At 36.2% G+C, this 17,500-nt stretch overlaps 1 protein-coding gene across 1 annotated transcript in view; it reads left to right on the forward strand.

Annotated features, from left to right (window-relative positions):
- The window catches only part of OLA1 (Obg-like ATPase 1), a 211,813-nt gene that overhangs the window by 190,159 nt on the left and 4,154 nt on the right, over positions 1-17,500 (forward strand). Inside the window, exons 8-9 of the mRNA XM_006878823.1 lie at positions 14,763-14,903; positions 15,598-15,694. Coding sequence (XP_006878885.1) covers positions 14,763-14,903; positions 15,598-15,694 — 238 coding nt within the window. The remainder of the gene's footprint in view (positions 1-14,762; positions 14,904-15,597; positions 15,695-17,500) is intronic.

Raw genomic sequence — 17,500 nt, forward strand, 5'->3', positions numbered from 1 at the left:
TTTTTTTAACTTTTTGTTTAACTTTCTTGTTCTTGACTGCCTCTGAAAACCCACTGGAGGGTTCTGATTTAATGGTACATAACACCAATATATATTGAGAACCAGATACCATGCTAAACATTTAGTATACATTTTCTCACTTTCTCTTCACAATGACTCTATGAATCAGGTAATATTATTTTCAGATAATATTATATACAGGTGAGAAAAAAGATGGCTAACCCTAGTCCACCATGGCCTGTTCTTTGCAAAGGAATAATCTATAGGTGTCCTTGAATAATAGCATTCCTTTAAAGTTAGTGAACTTTGTATTTTTGCTTATGAAAGTCTGTTTTGCATACAGTGCAAAACAAGGTCTCTGGTGTATTCGTTCTTACTTGACAAACGAACCAGTGAAACCAGTTGCGTGTTCTGGTATATAACGATTCTATATTCACATGTTTTCCATATATTCATTTTCTTGTGTCATATGGTTCTGTTGAGCTAGTTAAAGTATGTATAAGCTGTTACCAATTATTATTATTATTATTAATTAATTAATTATTAGATGACAGCAGAAAACTGTTTAAGAAACTGACCTAAATATTGAGATGTTCAAAAAGACAAAGCATACATTCTTTCCTTCATAAGTAACAAAAGTTACTGTATGTTGAGGGAACTCTGATGGCTCAGTGGTAAGTTAGAATACACATTCTTTAACAAGTCTTTCAGAAGCAGCATAATTTTTGACACAGGTTACACACTGTACACTGATAAGGAGAAGGATATGTAATGTGACTCCACTTAGCTCTTCTGAAAATACATATAAATGAAAATAGATGCATGTATCTGTTTGCAGCTCCTGAAATTTGGGTAAGGTCCTCCCATTTCTCTTTTTTTAGTGCCTATTCTGTAATGGAGCCCTGGTGGCATAGTGTTTAAAGTGCTCAGCTGCTAACCAGAAGGTGGGCGATGTGAACCCATCAGGACTCCAAGGGAGAAAATTGGAGCAGTCTGCTTCCGTCAAGATTGCCAGCCTTAGAAGCCTTGTGGGGTAGTTCTCCTCTTTCTTATGGGGAACTGTGAATTGGCATCTACTCAGAGAGAGTGGGTTTTGTTCTTTCCTCACCCCCAACCCCCTTTTCACACTTGCTTTTGTCTTTGTACTTACTCTGTTGTGTACTACTACTTTAAGAAATCACATGTGCCCACAAGGTGAATGGAGGAAATGGGCTACTTTGTTAGAATATAGAATCATTCTCCAAAGATTGAAGAACAATTTTAAGAATAAATATCTATTGGGGGAAAGATTCCTGTGAAAATTAATTTTGACTCTTGTGCACATGTGTTTATCTTTTTCTTTGAGGTTTCTAGTTTGCAAGGAAAACTTAATTAACCTGGAATTTTTTTAAAAAAATTAGATCCAGTATATACCGTATTTCATTGTGTGTCATTTTACTGTACTTTATATATATTGTGGTTTTCAAATGCTGAAAATGTGTGGCAACTCTGCCTAAAAAAAGTCCATTTGGGGAAAGAAAGTCTTATTGATAACAATTTTTCCAACAGCATGTGTATACTTCATGTCTTTATGTCACATTTTGGTAATTCTCACAATACTTCAGACTTTTTCATGATACTATTCTACACTTAATAGATTACGATACAGTGTTAAGATAACTGTTTATGCACTAAGAAACAAAAAAATATTTGGTGTATGCCTTGCTTTAATGATACTCTCTTTATCATTGTGACCTGGAGCCAAATCTGCAGCATCGCCAAGGTACTCCCTGTACATGAAAATGCTAGTAAATGTACTGATAATTTTACCCCAAAATCTTATTTTGAGGTTTTATGTATCTCTTCCCTTGCTGCTTCTTCACCTGATTCTATCCTAACTTTACAGGGTCTTATAATTACTTACTTGTTTGTCCTCCCTTGCCTGCTCCACCTTTTTTCCATGTTGCACATCCCCAAGATACACAGCGTGCTGCTGTGACTACACACAGTTGCTCAATGTGTATTTTTGCCATCATTATGCTTGAATTCTTTCCCCTCCAGTTTCCTCCCTAACAATAAAGATTCCCATAGGAAAAGACTTCTTCCCAGAAAGAGAGTCCTGATTTTTAAGAGTTCTCATTCCCTACTAGGAGGTACTCTTAACAGTATTTTAGGCTCAACAATAACTATTAATAATTAACTATTATTATTAACTAATATTAATAGGAGAAAACTGTAATTGAGGACTAACTTTTGAAGCTCTCTATATTCTAGACCCCTTAATCAGCCTCTGAAGGCAGGTATTATTATTTTTGTTAGAACTGTTAGGAAGTTTAAAGGCTTTCCTGAAATCTCATTGCTCTGAAGCAACTGAGTTAGGATTTGAATAGATATTGGCATTACAAAGTACAAGCCTCTACTTTTCCTAGTGTCTCAAACTGTCTCCACAGAAACATCAAATATTATAAGGCTACAAAGTATGGAATATTAGCATTTTTTTTTCATCTTTAGACTAAGTTCTCATTTTAATTTGGGGTTTGTGTCTTATTTTTAAATTAAATTTTCATTTTTATAGTGTACAATCCAGTGGATTTCATAAATTCACAAAATTGTATCATCACCAGACCACTTTCATCATCCAAAAAGGAAAAAAACCAAAACAAAACCCAAAAACATGCCCATGGATGGTAGCTCCCCACGCCCCACCTCCCTCTTCACCTCCCCTCTAGCAACAACAAATCTGCTTTCTATCTCTTTGCATTTGCATTTTTTAGCACATTTCAAGTAAATGAACTCACAGTATTTGGCCTTTTGTGTGTGAATTTGAAGCATATTTCCAAGGTTTGAGAATGCCTGAGTATTGAGAGTGAAGAATGTAGATGCTATCAGTGACTTCCTTGTCCAGACTTTGTTAAAGTCCAAAGGCTACCTTTGATCCCTGGAAGAGATGAAGTAAAAAGTACTGAGAATAAGAAAATATTAATGTATTTAGGGAGATAGCACACAGTGCAAGTTATATTCCCTTTTCTTCAGATGACATTAATGCAGAAATTCAACATATAAATAATTACTGCGGTTGGAATACAGGAGTAGTTGTTTCATGCTATCAAACTGGAACCAACTCATAACTGGCCCTCTACTGGGTTTTCAGAGGCAGTAAATCACATCAGAGGAGATAGCCCAACTTTCTCCTGCAGAACAGCTAGTAGATTTGAACTGCACGCCTTCATTGCAGTGCAGCTTTTATCAGTAGGCCAGTATGCTTTGCCAATATCACAATTCAAAGGCATCAATTCTTTTTAGGTCTTCGTTATTCACTGTCCAACTTGTAGATCATATGAAGCAATTAAAAATACCATAACTTTTGCAGGCACCTCTTAGTCTTTAAACTGACATTCTTGCTCGTTAGCACTTTGAATTGGTTCTTGACAGCAGATTTTCCGAATGCAGCATGTCTTGATTTCTTGACTGCTGCTATGATGAATCTGATTGTGGATTTCTATGACATGACTTCCTGCTTTCCCTCCCCCTCATTAATCTCACTTTAAACTTGGCTCCTGCTTATTCCTTAAGCATTCTTACTCGTAATCTAATTTATACTTGCTTTTTATTCTGATTGAGTGTATGTCCAGAGTTTTCAATGTATTTCTCACTTTGTTTTCATTGAGGCTTTCTTGACTACCTCATTTAATGTTTAAATCCTTAACACTTCTACTTTGTTTATAGAAAGAAGATTTGAGCACTTACTGAAGAAAATCAGAGACTACAGCCTTGAATATGGGTTACTTATAAACATTTAGAAAACAAAAAATCTCACCACTGGACCAGTATGAAACACCATAATAAATGAAGAAAAGATTGAAATTGTCAAGGATTTCATGAAATGAAATCCTTTTTCTTTCTATCTCTTTTTAAGGGATAAGTAACTATTTTAGGACTTTCTCCTGAAGTCCTCTAGCAGACTTTCTTCTTATGCTCCATGAGCCCTGTTGACTAGTACTCTAGAACTGGTTCAAGTGTATATTTCCAAACTGATTGCCACCTGGAAAATCGAATACCATGATTGACTCGAATTAGGATCTACCATGATAGTTCCTCCTCTTTGTTCATTGCAAAGAATTTTTTTTAATGGGTCCTTTCCACCTACTATAGTTCTTACTACAGTTTTATCAAATAAAGATTAATTACATTATTTTTGTAAGCATACTTAGGCTTAAAGAAATCCCAGAGTAGTAATGACTTCCAAGATGCTAAGAGTATTTCAGCTTTTCTAATTTATTTTAGGGTTGCTTTATATAAGAGGTACATAATGCACTCTGGTAGCGTGTTGTCATTGTTGGGTCCTGTCAAACTGACTTCAGTTCATAGTGACCTTATGAACTGCTGATTGAAGCCTTGCTCTATGCTGTGTGTAAGCCTTTTAGAGTCACTTTATCAGTCCGTCTCATTCAGGGTCTACGTCTTGGCCTTTTTTAAGGACTGGGGTGCTTTATGACAACGAACCCAAGGTGTGTGAGATGAAATTTCCTCCTTTCCTCTAAGGAACACCCTGATTACACTTCTTCCAAGACAGAAGATTGACCTATTCAATCTCTGTGCTGAGTAAATAATTAAAGAAGCTGGGCGATATAAAAAAAGGATGTGGAATAATGATTGGAGGAAGACTCACAGCCTACATTATACAGATGACACAGACTTGCTTACAGAAACTGAAGAAAACTCCAGCCTTCAGTATGAATTACACCTCAACATGAAGGGAGAAAAACATCTCACTGCTGGACCGATAGGTAACAGTGTGATAGATGAAGGTTGAAGTCAGGGATTTGGCTTGACTGCACAGTCAGCACTTGTGGTAGCAGCAGTCAAGCAATCAAAATACATGTTGCAATTGGCAAATCTACTGTCATTCTCATGGCATAACATATTACATGCTGAGCTGCTAATAGAAAGGTTTGGTGACTCAAATCCATCAACTCCTCCTTGGGGAAAAGATGCCAGTCTCCTCTTAAAACAATGTAGAGCCTCTTAATGGAGTCACTTTGAGTCAGAATTGACTCCACAGCAGTGAGTTTTGTTTAGTTTTGCCTGTTGTAAACTTTTTCCTTTAAATTTCATCATAGCCTTGCTGTTTTCCTTAAAAGTCAGAAAGCTTGTTCATTTTTAAGACAGAATGCCTTAAGTCTGGTGTTTATTTGCTACAAAAGAAATGCTCGTTTCTCTAAAAATATATCTGTAAATAGATACATATGACAGCATATGTTTGTGTATACATGCATAAACACACTTGCCATCTTATTATAGAGACTTCAGAAGAAATGGAGTTCTGATAGGGAACAATTTATGGTAATATCTCTCACTTAATATGAATTCAGATTTCACAAAATCTGTCTTCTGGAATTCTGTCTACACCAGTTAATTATGTTTTTCCTGTGAATCTGAAACTCCTTTAATATTATAGTCGGTTCAGAACAAACATTCTGTTTCTATGTCCTCAAAGTGTAGTGACTTTCTTCTTTAAATTTTTCTATGATTTTTTCCTTTTCTTTATCAGTGGGATAGTCAGTCAACATCTGTTTCGTTATCATTTGTCAACATGGTCATCCCAAATTTTCATGCTTTTTGTTAATGTACTTTTATTTTCTAAGCCCTTTTTAAAAGTTTAATATTAAAGTGCTTCTGACAGTTTAATATTAATTATTTGGAGTTTTTGTTAAAATGAATAGACAGATCTGAGGTCAGGGCCAAGATTCTACATTTTTTCCAAGCTCCCTTCAGTATGGATTGAAGCTCAACATCAAGAAAACAAAGATTCTCACCACTGGACCAGTTGACGGCATCATGATAGACTGTGAGGAGATAAGATTGTTAACAGCTTCAGCTTGCTTGACTCCACAGTCAACACTCTTGGTACGAGCAGCCAGGAAATCAAAAGACATTGGGGAAAGTATACTGTCAGGGACATCTCCAGAGTATTGAGCAATGATATCAGTCTAGAGATTAAGGTGCACCTGATCCAGGTCATGGTCTTTGCAATTACTTGCTATGTGTCAGCTGGACAATGTCTAAGGATAATAAAAGAAGAATAGATGTCTTTTAGTTGTGTTGCTGGAGAAGAGTATTGAATATACCATGGAACACTAGGAGAAAAAAACAAGTTCATCCTGGAGAGGGTGATACCAGGTTGCTCTTTGGAGAAGTTCCTGACTGCAGTTTTGCCCAGTGCAATACATTTCCTGATTTCCTGACTGCTGGTACCAAGGGTGTTGATTGTTGATACAAGCAAGATGAAATAATTGACAGCTACTCAGTTTAAAATTAACTCCTGCTATTCTCATTGAGTTTTTTAATAACTATCATTCAAAAAATGTTTACAAGAAGTAAAACAAAAGATATCTTTTAGTATTAATTCACACCCAAGGGGATGCCCACTGGTGGGGAATTTGGACAAGCTCTCTTGGGCCACACCGACTGCCCAGAAATGAGCCAGCCACTGGTAATCTGTCTGAACTTTTGTGGACTCTGCAGACCAGCCAGAGGCTAGTGGGTCGGTGGAATTTGACTTTGACCTTTCGGGTCCTCTTGGATCCAGGACCCTGCTTGGGCAGGGGATGCTGTGTGAGGCCACCTGAGTAAATGCCACTGGGCAGGGACCACTAAGTGAAAACCACTGGGTGGGAAATGGACAGCGGGAATTTGAGTAGGGACCCCAATCATGACCACACTCAGACAGCTGAGGTTCGAGTAAGGTCCCCCAAGTGTTTGACCTGCCCTTGCAGTCACCCCAACCCTGTGCCTGCCTCACCGTATTTGGCTCCACACCAGTACCTACGTGTTTGGGCAATCAACTTGGCCTTTAATCGGGAGCACCTTGACCTGTCTTACCAATAAGAGATTGCCCTCACAGGCTCTGAATTGACATTTCTCTGAAGTCAGAAGTTCAGAGAAACACATAAGTGGGGTGACTGCCCTGCTGATCTCTAGAGCATTGTCTTCAGATCAAGTATTAATTCAAAGGATTTTGAAGAGTTTGGAATTTGAATTTTGTAGAACTGATACTCTTTTTCCCCACTGTGAAAGAATATTGTTTATGTGGTTTACTTTGTGTAATGCTTTCGCTATTAATTTTAGTGGTATTTCCAATGATATTTGTTGATATTTGTAAAATAGCTAAGTTATTTAAATCATGTTTATGTTGTCTTTGAAGCCCTGGAGGTGCAGTAATTAAAGAACTATACTAAAAGGTCAGTGGTTCTAACTCACTAGCCTCTACACAGGAAAAAAGATGGGGCAGCCTACCTCTTAAAGATTTATAGCCTTGGAAAACCTAGAGGGCTGTTCTACTTTGTCCTGATCACTCACTCATTTGTTGTTGGATCAGAACTGACTCAGAGCTCTCAATCGGAGTCTGAGGTTGTAAATTGCATGTGAGGAGATTGTCCATCTTTTTCCCAAGTCTGTCCTTAACGGTGTTGCTGTAGTTGGAATTGACTCAAGGACAGCAGATTTTTAGTGTTATGTCCTCTTTAAGAAGATAACTTGGCAAAATCTTGAATGATCCCAGAAGCATCAAAAAAGATGAAAGGAATATCAGAATCACTGTACCAAAAGGAATGGATCAACACAGAAATATTTCAGGAAGTCATATGATCAATGAAGGAAGAAGTTCAAAGTGCATTGAAAGCATTGGCAAAAACAAAGCCCCAGCAATCAGTAGGATACCAAGAGATATGTTTCAGTTAATAGATGCCACCCTGGATGTGCTCACCAGTTTATGTCAGGAAATTTGAAGAATAGCTACCTGGCCAATTGATTAGAAAAGATTCATATTTGTTCCCATTCCCTAGAAAGGTGATTCAACAGAATGAGGAAATTCTTGAGAAATTTTTTTATATTAAAGATTTTACACCAAAAAAAAAGAAGATAACTGTAGCAGGAGAAGGGTGGGCAATCTCTTCCCATGTAATTGTTGTTGTGCACTATCAAGAGACATGGTGGGAGGGGTGGATGAGATGTGTTGCACTGGGAAAGTCTGCGGTCAGGGACCTCTCCAAATGATTGAGGAGCGATGATGTTTGTCTGAGGACTGAGGTGTGTATGATTTAGGCCATGGCCTTTTCAGTCACTTGCTGCGCTATTAAGAGCTGGACAATATATAAAACTGACATAAGATGCCTTTGAGCTGTGGGTTTGGAGACGAGTACTGAATATCCCAGGGACTGTCAAAAGAACATATAGTTATGTCATGGAGAAAGTGCAACCGGATTGCTCCTTGTCGGCAGGGATGCCAAAGCTTTATCTCATATACTTTGTGCATGCTGCTAGAAGTTATTCTGTGCTTAGGAAGATGGAAGGATGGCAGTGGGGAAGAAAACTCTCACCTAGGTACATTAACTCAGTGACTGCAGCCAGGGTCTAGAGTGTGTGAGAGATTGTGAGAGTGGTACAGGATAGGACAGAGTTCACATATGTGTTCATAGAGTCACTATAGGTCGTACTTGATGGCATCTAACAGCAACAACAACTGTCAGATCAGAAGTTACAGCAACCCTATAGGACAGACAACTGCCCTGATAGTTTCCTAGACTGTAAACTTTATAGAAACCTTTTCTCCTCAGGACTATCAGGTGGATTCAGTCCATAGAACTTTTATTTACTTAACTATTGGGCTACAAGACCTCTTTAATTTCTACCTTATACTAAATCCTACTTGTCCTTTTTTGTTTTTTAAGGGCTTGTATAGAGCTAACAGTTTGCCATGATCATATTTGGAAAGTGGAAAAAAGGAATTTTATATCTAGAAATGATTCTTTTGGATCTTGAGTAGATGTACTCTTGTGGCCTAGTGGCAAGAAGCTGCACTGCAATCTTGAAAGCGAGCAGTTCAAATCCACCCAATACTCCACGGGAGAAGGAGGGGCAGTCTCCCCCTTTGCCAGTTGGATCTGATTTGACTGCACACAAGAACAACAAAAACCACAAAAAGAAGTGTACGTAAACTTAGAAGGGAGGAAGGGCACTAGAAAAGTCCTTGGTGTTTGCCATTATCTCCTGAGATAATGATACATCCACATAATGAGCAGTGTGACTGATTGGCATTATGTCTCTCAATTTCAGCTCTCGGACTTCCTTTGTTTGTGTTACATAACTTTATGATTTTTTTACCTAGTTAGAAACAGCATGTCACTACTGATTTTGTTTAAAAAGGTAAAGATGGCATTAGTTCACATGTAAGTTGTGGTTGTCTAACAATACTCTATAAAATTATTTTCAAGATTTTCAATTTACTTTGATATTGCATAGATTAGGCTTCAGATTTGAGAAAGGTCTAATATTCAGAGATAGATGGTAATGTAACTGGTCTTTTGTGCTAGACTGAGTGAGCTCCCTTTAAAGAATTTTTATAAAATATTATTTGAATGTCTGGGAGTAGTTGAAAAGCATGAAACATAAAAAAGGTTGAAATGCATATTCAAGTATGTTAGAGAAAACTATTTGAAAGTGGTTTTGGGGATGGTTAAGTTGCAAGAATTTGGCTTTATCCAAAATATCGGACAGCACTGTGATTTTTTTGTTTGTTTGTTTTATATCAGAAAGGTAATATGTTTTGTGAAAACTTTTTCAATTGGATGTATATTTCTATGTACCATATTTTTGTATCAAGGTGTAAAAGCTATTTCTTATTGTGCTGTTGTTTGCCGTCAAGTTGGAACCAACTCATAGCTGACCCTCCAGTGGGTTTTTAGAAGCAGTTAATCGCACGAAAGGAGATTGCCCATCCTTCTCCCATGGAGCTGCTGGCGGGTTCAAACTGTGTGTGTTTGGATTGCCTTGCAGCTTCTTACCTCTAGTCCACCAGTCAAAAAACCCCTGAGCACTATTGTGCTAGAACACAATAAAATAGAAGATTTAACTAATGTGGAAGCTTCCAGTTAAGATGGTGGACTGAACCAATACAGAAGACCCCCCCCCTTTTTTTTCTTTTCTCCTGAGGTATAGGAACACATAATAAAATAAACTGGAAAGGGTAGTCTTGGTAGTGGTGTGATAGTTTTGGAACATGCAGCATGGGTTGAAAGCAAAGAAAAGGTACCAAAACTAAAGAGGAAATTCAGTGACACTAGAGTGAAACTAACAGTGTGTGACCCTCAGGAATTGGACAGTAGTTGGCATAGAAGTCTTAGTGTCCATTAAGTAGTGAAATAAGGCTGAAGGCCTCACACTACAAGTGCCAGAACTAGACCCACTCAAAGTCTAGGTGGGGAAAGCTGTCTGTTCCATGATCAGATACTAGAAAAATACACATTCTGTCTTCCAGACTAGGGAGAAAGGTACTATTCTTAGAAATAAGAAGTATAAGAAGTAAGGAAACATTTTCTTCATTTATAGCCTGGTATAGAAACCCTAAACTTAGAACTATATACAGTTACCCAGGGCCCAGGTGACATCATCAATCTCCCCTAAAAAGATGTAGCCACAAACTATCCACCTCAATAACCCAGAGGACCAAAGGAATCCCTTAAAAGTTAACTGCTGCCAAAATGGAAGGGAAAAAATACACACATACACGCAGGAACCCAGTGCAGTGAAAAAAGTCCTCAGCAGATTACAGACTTGTGAAGAGGAGAGATGAGCAAGGAAATAATTCTTGCTGAAAGAAACTTTCTCATTAATCTGCTTGAAACATTGAAAGGGACAGAATTTATAAAGCAAGAGTAAACTGTCACAAAAGAAGGCTAAGCAGGATGTTTCAAAATAAATTTGAAGACTGGAGAAAGATAAACAAACATTGTAAACTAACCCTGTGAAAATTCAATTTATGGATTTAGGAATTTCAAAACTAGCTGAAAAGATCAGATTATTGTAAGTCAAGGAATCTGAAATGTGATCTTTTGGGAAAATTTAGTACTGGACTCTTTATTATTAAAGATTTCCTCTACCAGATTCTAACTGAGAAATCACCCCTGCTAGTGTGTCTCAAGGCACCATATAGCATTGTTGGGACCGCTAAAATGTACTAACTCTACTTCTGTCATACAAAGAGTGTTCTGTTTACTGATTAAAAAACCAGATTGTCCCTGCTTTGTTACCTTGCTACTAGGATCCTACTTGCGGGGGGTGGGGGTGGGGGGGAGATAAAAATACAGTTAATGACAGTTCTTCTCCCCAATTTTCATTCATGAGACTTTAGGGGAAACAAAAGTGCTTTCATCAAGAGGACCTTGGAGCCCCTTGAAATAGCCTGTTGATGTGAATTTTCAAATTTAGCACTCTGAAAGTCTTTCTATAATTTAACCCTTTGAGAGTCATTGGACTTGACTGTTCCTTTATCCTCTACCTCTTGTGATTTGATAGTCTTTAACATCATCATTATGGTCAGTTGGCTATCTTTCCTTAGACATTTGCAACATTTCTCCTTGGAGAGTACTATCCTTGAAGCACGGATGACGAAGCTCCATTTCTCATCCTTTGGACATGTTGCTAGGAGAGGCTGTTCCTGCTTAGAAAGGTGGAGGGGGAGCAAAAGAGAGGAAACGCCCCCAATCAGATGAGTTGACACTGACGGCAGCAGTGGGCTTGAGTGTATCAGAGGTGATGGGCATGGCTCAGGATAGGACAGGATTCAAGTCTATTGGTCACAGTGTCACTGTGAGTCATATGTGACTCAGTGGCACCTAACAACAATTCAGTTATTTGTACAGATGTTCTTCAGATTATTTTTATTGTGCCTTCTCTCTTGGAGAGGGTGTAACCAGGCTGCTTCTTGGAGGCAAGGGTTTTAAAGCTCCATCTCATGTACTTTGTGCATGTGGCCAGGAGGAACCAGTCCTAGGAGAAGAACATCATGCGTGGGAGGGTAGAGGGACAGAACAGGAGAGGAAGACCCCAGATGAGATGGACTGACCCAAGAACTACGGTAATGGGGGTAGGTTTGGGACTAGCTCAGAATAGGGCAGAGTTCAGAGCTATTGTACATAGGATCACTACCAGTCATAGACAACTCAATGACACACAACAAGAAGAAATACTTTTTAGTTTTTGTAGTTTGGTTTTAATTTTCCTTATCCCTCATGTGCCAGCAGCACACCTTTTTTGAGATGACTAGCTGTAGTTTGGGGATATGGTTTGTAGCAATAGAATAGACATTTTTCTGCAGAAGGTAAGTAGTCCCCATGGGGTTCAAACTTATGATCTTAGCCTCGTTATTACAGTAATTTAACTGTTAGACCTAACAGATACACTATACATAATATATATACACACATACATACATATAGTCTGCAATGCATACTTAGTGTGCCTTCTTTTTAATTAATCCTTATTTGAAGTATGATTTAAAAATCCCTTTGGAACATTTTTCACTTTTGTTTGATAGTCGTAGTCACAAAAGTAAAGCAGACAGCCATAGAGCCTACCTTACTTTTCATCTTCCCTGTGTTTTCTGTGACAGTGAAAGTCACAAAAGTGAGGCAGACAGGCAAAGAGCCTAACTCACTGTACGGAGAGTGCTACGGGACCTTTTTCTTTTAGTGAGGCTGTAGCAGGTCTGATGTCAGTCACTTTAGAGACCTTTAGACCTCAGTGCTCATTTACTGCTAAAATGTACCAGCTCTGCTTCTGCATTATGAAGATCATCTGTCAACACTTTGAGATATTCTCCTTTGTTATTAAGCTTGTGATGCTCTACACTGTCAGGTTTTTTGCCAATTACAGTTAAGGTACAATGGTGTATTCACCAGATCAAAGTCTTACATTGGCGGTAGAGGAATGATTTGTAAGTCTTTATTCATCTGAATTGTACAATAGAACACCTGAGGAATGCAAATAATCCTTCTGAGGACTCGGTAGGAAAGGTTGTTAAAATGATAGGGTAGAACTATTGTTATTCTGAATTGATATTTTAGCCAAAGTAATTATTTCTTATCTTGTTGTTTCAGAACAGCTCTAGTTTATTAGTTATGCTGACCATATTCATGAAACAAAATGTGCATGATATTTTTATATTATCCTTTTATATGAGCTTGTTTTCTTTTATTTTGATTGACTCTCTATTTGGTGTGTGATCTATTTCTTTAAAATTTCCTGTTTGATTCTGACTTACATAGTGTCACTAAACTATTGATAATAGCATCTTAATGTAAAGCTTTGTTTGAATAGTGGAAGCCTGTAAAGTAAGAAGGAATTCCATAATGTTATTGTATAGCATTAGTAAGTGCCACTTTAAATTTTTCCCTTTTTTTAACTTGTCCTTTGTAATTCTGGATAAGAAAATATCTCATTTGGATTTCCTGTTTTACAGATCATACACTTTATTCAAAAAGAAATCTTAGAAGTTGGCTCTTTTTTAAGATATGTCCTAAAGGGGGAAAAAAAAGTAGAAAAGATATTACTAATGAAGCACAAAACCACTGGTGTCATATTAATAATAAAATAATAGGACCTATTTGGACAGCAAACATGTGTTACTATTTGTGTGAACTTTATCCCTAAATCTGCTGATCTCATAGTGTTTCTGTAACTATTGATAAGGTTGTGGCTTAGTTCTTATTTTTAATTTTCCCTAAAGTAGCATTTACATAAGACTATTTAAAGAATTTCTGTTTCAATTTTATTACAGTATTATTCATTAAAACATTGGTTTCATTATGGAATTTTAGTAAACAATAATATACATTAAATTTTTTAAGTATAAATTGTATGAAACCTATAATCAATTCTATCCTAAACTCAGTTCCAGAATTATAAGAATATATCCTGATGGTGATCCAATGTGAGGATTGTAATCAGTGCTGTAAAACAATATACGTATGAATGGCTGAATGGGATATCAGTCTGCTCTGGAAACTAACTCAAATCATCATAGTAACTACTGTTGTTGGTTTGCCAGGCATTATTTCTATAGCTTTTTATGAGATATACTATTAGACAGATTAGAAAACTTAGGCTTAGAACATTTCAATAAGCTGCACAGAAATAAAAAGATATAAAAGTAGTGGGATCGAAATGTGGTTATTCCGATCCGACACTTATTTCTTTTGAGTTCTAATTACCACTTTAGAAGAAGAGGAAAAATTACCCGATACTCTTTTTTTTTTTTTTCAGGTAACAGCTAGTATCAGTTTCCTAACTGATTTGGCTTTCCAAATCCTTTGTTTAAAGGAACTTATCTCCTCTGCATTTGTAATCATTCCTTATTCTACAAAATCCAGGTTCACAAGAACAGTGTGAATATGATAAGATAGATTTAGAAATCTGCTTTTCTGGACATGATTGGTTTAGGTAGCAGAAATTTCCCTCAAAACCAGATAGAGCTGTAAATTCTGAACCAGTCTTGTGGGTATCTGGGTGAATTTGCTACCAGAGACTCTTCAAAATTAGGTGATACTTTCAAGTGTGATTTCCTTTACAAACAGAATTTTTCTTTCTTTTTAAAAATTCACTTTATAAAGTAAGGGAAGTAAGAAATCATAAACTTGAGATTTTATTCAAGGGCATAGCTCTTAATGCTGAACAAATTTAGTGTAACTAAAAGTTTTGAAATATTTGTATAATAGTTCCTATAGATAATGTGCTAAAGTAAAACTAGATTACAGTAAAATATTATGGCGTATACCTGAAGCAATTGCTGCCTGTTAATGCCTTGACCTTGGAAAGCTATACACAAAAAAGATGGCATCATAAAACCGTGCAATTCTTATGAATATGTATGTGCTACTTGATAATAATGAATGTGGTACAGTCATGCATGCACTACAAGATAATGTTGTGCCCTTTTTTGTCTACAGGTTGATAAAAATTAAAGAGTGGGTGGACAAGTATGACCCAGGTGCCTTGGTCATTCCTTTTAGTGGGGCCCTGGAACTCAAGTTGCAAGAATTGAGTGCTGAGGAGAGACAGAAGTATCTGGAAGCGAACATGACACAAAGGTTAATTAGCATTCATTTTCCCCACACTTTATTATCAACTATTTCCTTGCAGTAATTTAATTGCTTGCGCTGATAGAATAATAAATGACAGAGTAATTACCATTATAAAGAGGGAATCTTCTCCTTTCTTTACCATGAGACAGAGTGAAAAGATTTATTTTAAATTAAGTTTTTAACTGTCATCTGTCATCTCCGTACAGTGTTTTAATTATAACATAGGTATTAGTTATGTATATTTTTGAGAAGGAGTGATCGCCAAAACTCTTTCGTCATGTTTGGTGGGGGAGGGGAAAGGGTGAATTGGTTGCCATAATTTTTTCTAAGTTACAGTAATATATTGTTTAAACACTGAATTTCAATCAAATAATGTTACTTCCATGACCCATGTCCTGGAAATAACTAATATGGTATTAAAATAGTCATAGTATAGGTAGATCTAAGCTTTTAATGTGTTTTTTAAAAATCATAAACAATTCAAAATGACATCTCCAGACTAGTACAGTTAAAACTAATTTTAGAAAATGTGTTTTTAAAAATAGTTATATGATTTCTGGCATCTTCAAATATATTACAAAAGATGTGTGGTCATTTACACATTTTTTTAACATTTCTGGAAATGAATAAATTTATCTTTGTACCTATCTCTGCCACAGTCACCTTATATATTGAATGAATTTGTTTCATTTTATTTCAGCGCTTTGCCAAAGATCATTAAGGCTGGGTTTGCAGCACTCCAACTAGAATACTTTTTCACTGCAGGCCCAGATGAAGTGCGTGCATGGACCATCAGGGTAAGATTCATACTTATTCATCAGCTATATCCAGTTCCACACTATTGAATTCAGATTGATATCACTGACTTTGAAGTTTGTCATGGTGGCGGTTAGCTAGTCATTACAGATGAGGTTTTTGTCCCGGATAACTTTAATTATTTGTGAGCTGCTGAACAGTGAAAGTGGAGCGGCATTGATTGAGGCAGGTAACAATTGATTCTGCCTATTACATAGTCTGAATTTCTTCATCCTGTAGAATCTGTCTACCCTCCTCCTGTGGTCAGAGATAAGACGCACCAGTATTGTGCTTGCTTAATCTGTGTGACTGGGTTTGTCTGCAGTGAAATTGATGTTGCTTTTCATTTTTATTCGCTAAGTTTGTTTGGGTTGCGGGTGGTTCTTTCCTTCTTTGCTTTGCTCGGATTACATTTTCAGCAATAAAAGCAATATGACATCATTATGCTCTTCATAGATATACAGTGGGACTCAAAAGCTAAACTCAGTGTCTAATAATTCATGCTTTTTAAAAAAAATCCACAACATTAGTGTTTATTTACAGTGATATATATATTTCATATATATGTATACTGTATATATACATATATATGCATATATACAGTCTTATTTCCTTAAAAATACGGTATGTATTTCAAAATATTGATGTATACTGGTTATGATCGGAGAGAATGACTAATTTATTCCCAGAGGGCAATAGAAACTGAACTGTAATGGTTTGCTTTTAAATGCAAATATGCTGTAATATGGTAGTTTGTAGTAAAAATATTTTTAAATATATATAATACTGGAACTTTTATATATACTCAATATCCTATTCATTCTTTTATTATGCTTTTTAAGTACATATACCTGGTACATTTTAGTGCTGCTTTTATTTCTGTTTTCATTGACTACTACTATAATTTATTCAGTTACATTTATTTTGATTTAGTATGGGTAGAAAAACAGAGGCAGTTCAAGATAATATTAAATGTGAGATTCCTCTTTATCTCTTCTCTTTGTTTTTTTTTTTAAATGTTTGATTGACTTCTAACCAAGGCCCTTTTATATACACTTGCAAAATTATGTCAAAGCAAATCCGAGTTGGTAAACAAATTGCCAGAGTTTATTTTTGCTATATATTTTAAAGCCTTAAAACTTCCCAGTCTAAGTATGTGTAACAGGAAAGATGACATGCTCTTGGCTTGAAAATGTGAAAGCTAGTTTATCTTAAGACTGATTGTAAGTATCCGTGATTTAATGTGCTAAGATATTTAGTCAGGTAAGCATCAGTGAGTAGCCATATTAACCCAATACATCTTTTATTGTAAAAACTGTGCTTTATAGTGTTAGACTTCTTATCACTTTAACATGCTTGATTAAGCAGCCTTTAGGTCACCATTATTTCTCAAATTTCTTTCCATGGTTTCGTGTGTCTGGAATGTGTGTCCTTGTAATTCAACATATGAGATAATTATAAGACATTTTTCTTTCTGTATCAACTTGAATTCCCTCTACTGATGGTTAAAAGCATGATATACTAGTGAAAATCATTATTTTAATTTTATTTTTGTGAAAATTTAAAAATTGCGGAGTATAGATTATATTACTTGTTAGAAATGTTTTTGTTGGGTTTTTTTAAAGTTTTTATGTATTGATTTTTATGTGATCTTTGGATGGGCTTGAAATTTTGAGTGCTTTTATCTTTTTAAAACCTTTGATGATTTAGCTTGAAAGTCGTTAAAAATCTTCATTCATTTCTTTCTTTTTTTTTGCTATGCAGAAAATAAAAACCACTGCATTAAAATCAATAAAACTGTGGATGAG

The sequence above is a fragment of the Elephantulus edwardii genome, unplaced genomic scaffold, assembly GCF_000299155.1.
Source record: "Elephantulus edwardii isolate Elephantulus edwardi_28Jun2011 unplaced genomic scaffold, EleEdw1.0 scaffold00001, whole genome shotgun sequence".
NCBI lineage: Eukaryota > Metazoa > Chordata > Mammalia > Macroscelidea > Macroscelididae > Elephantulus > Elephantulus edwardii.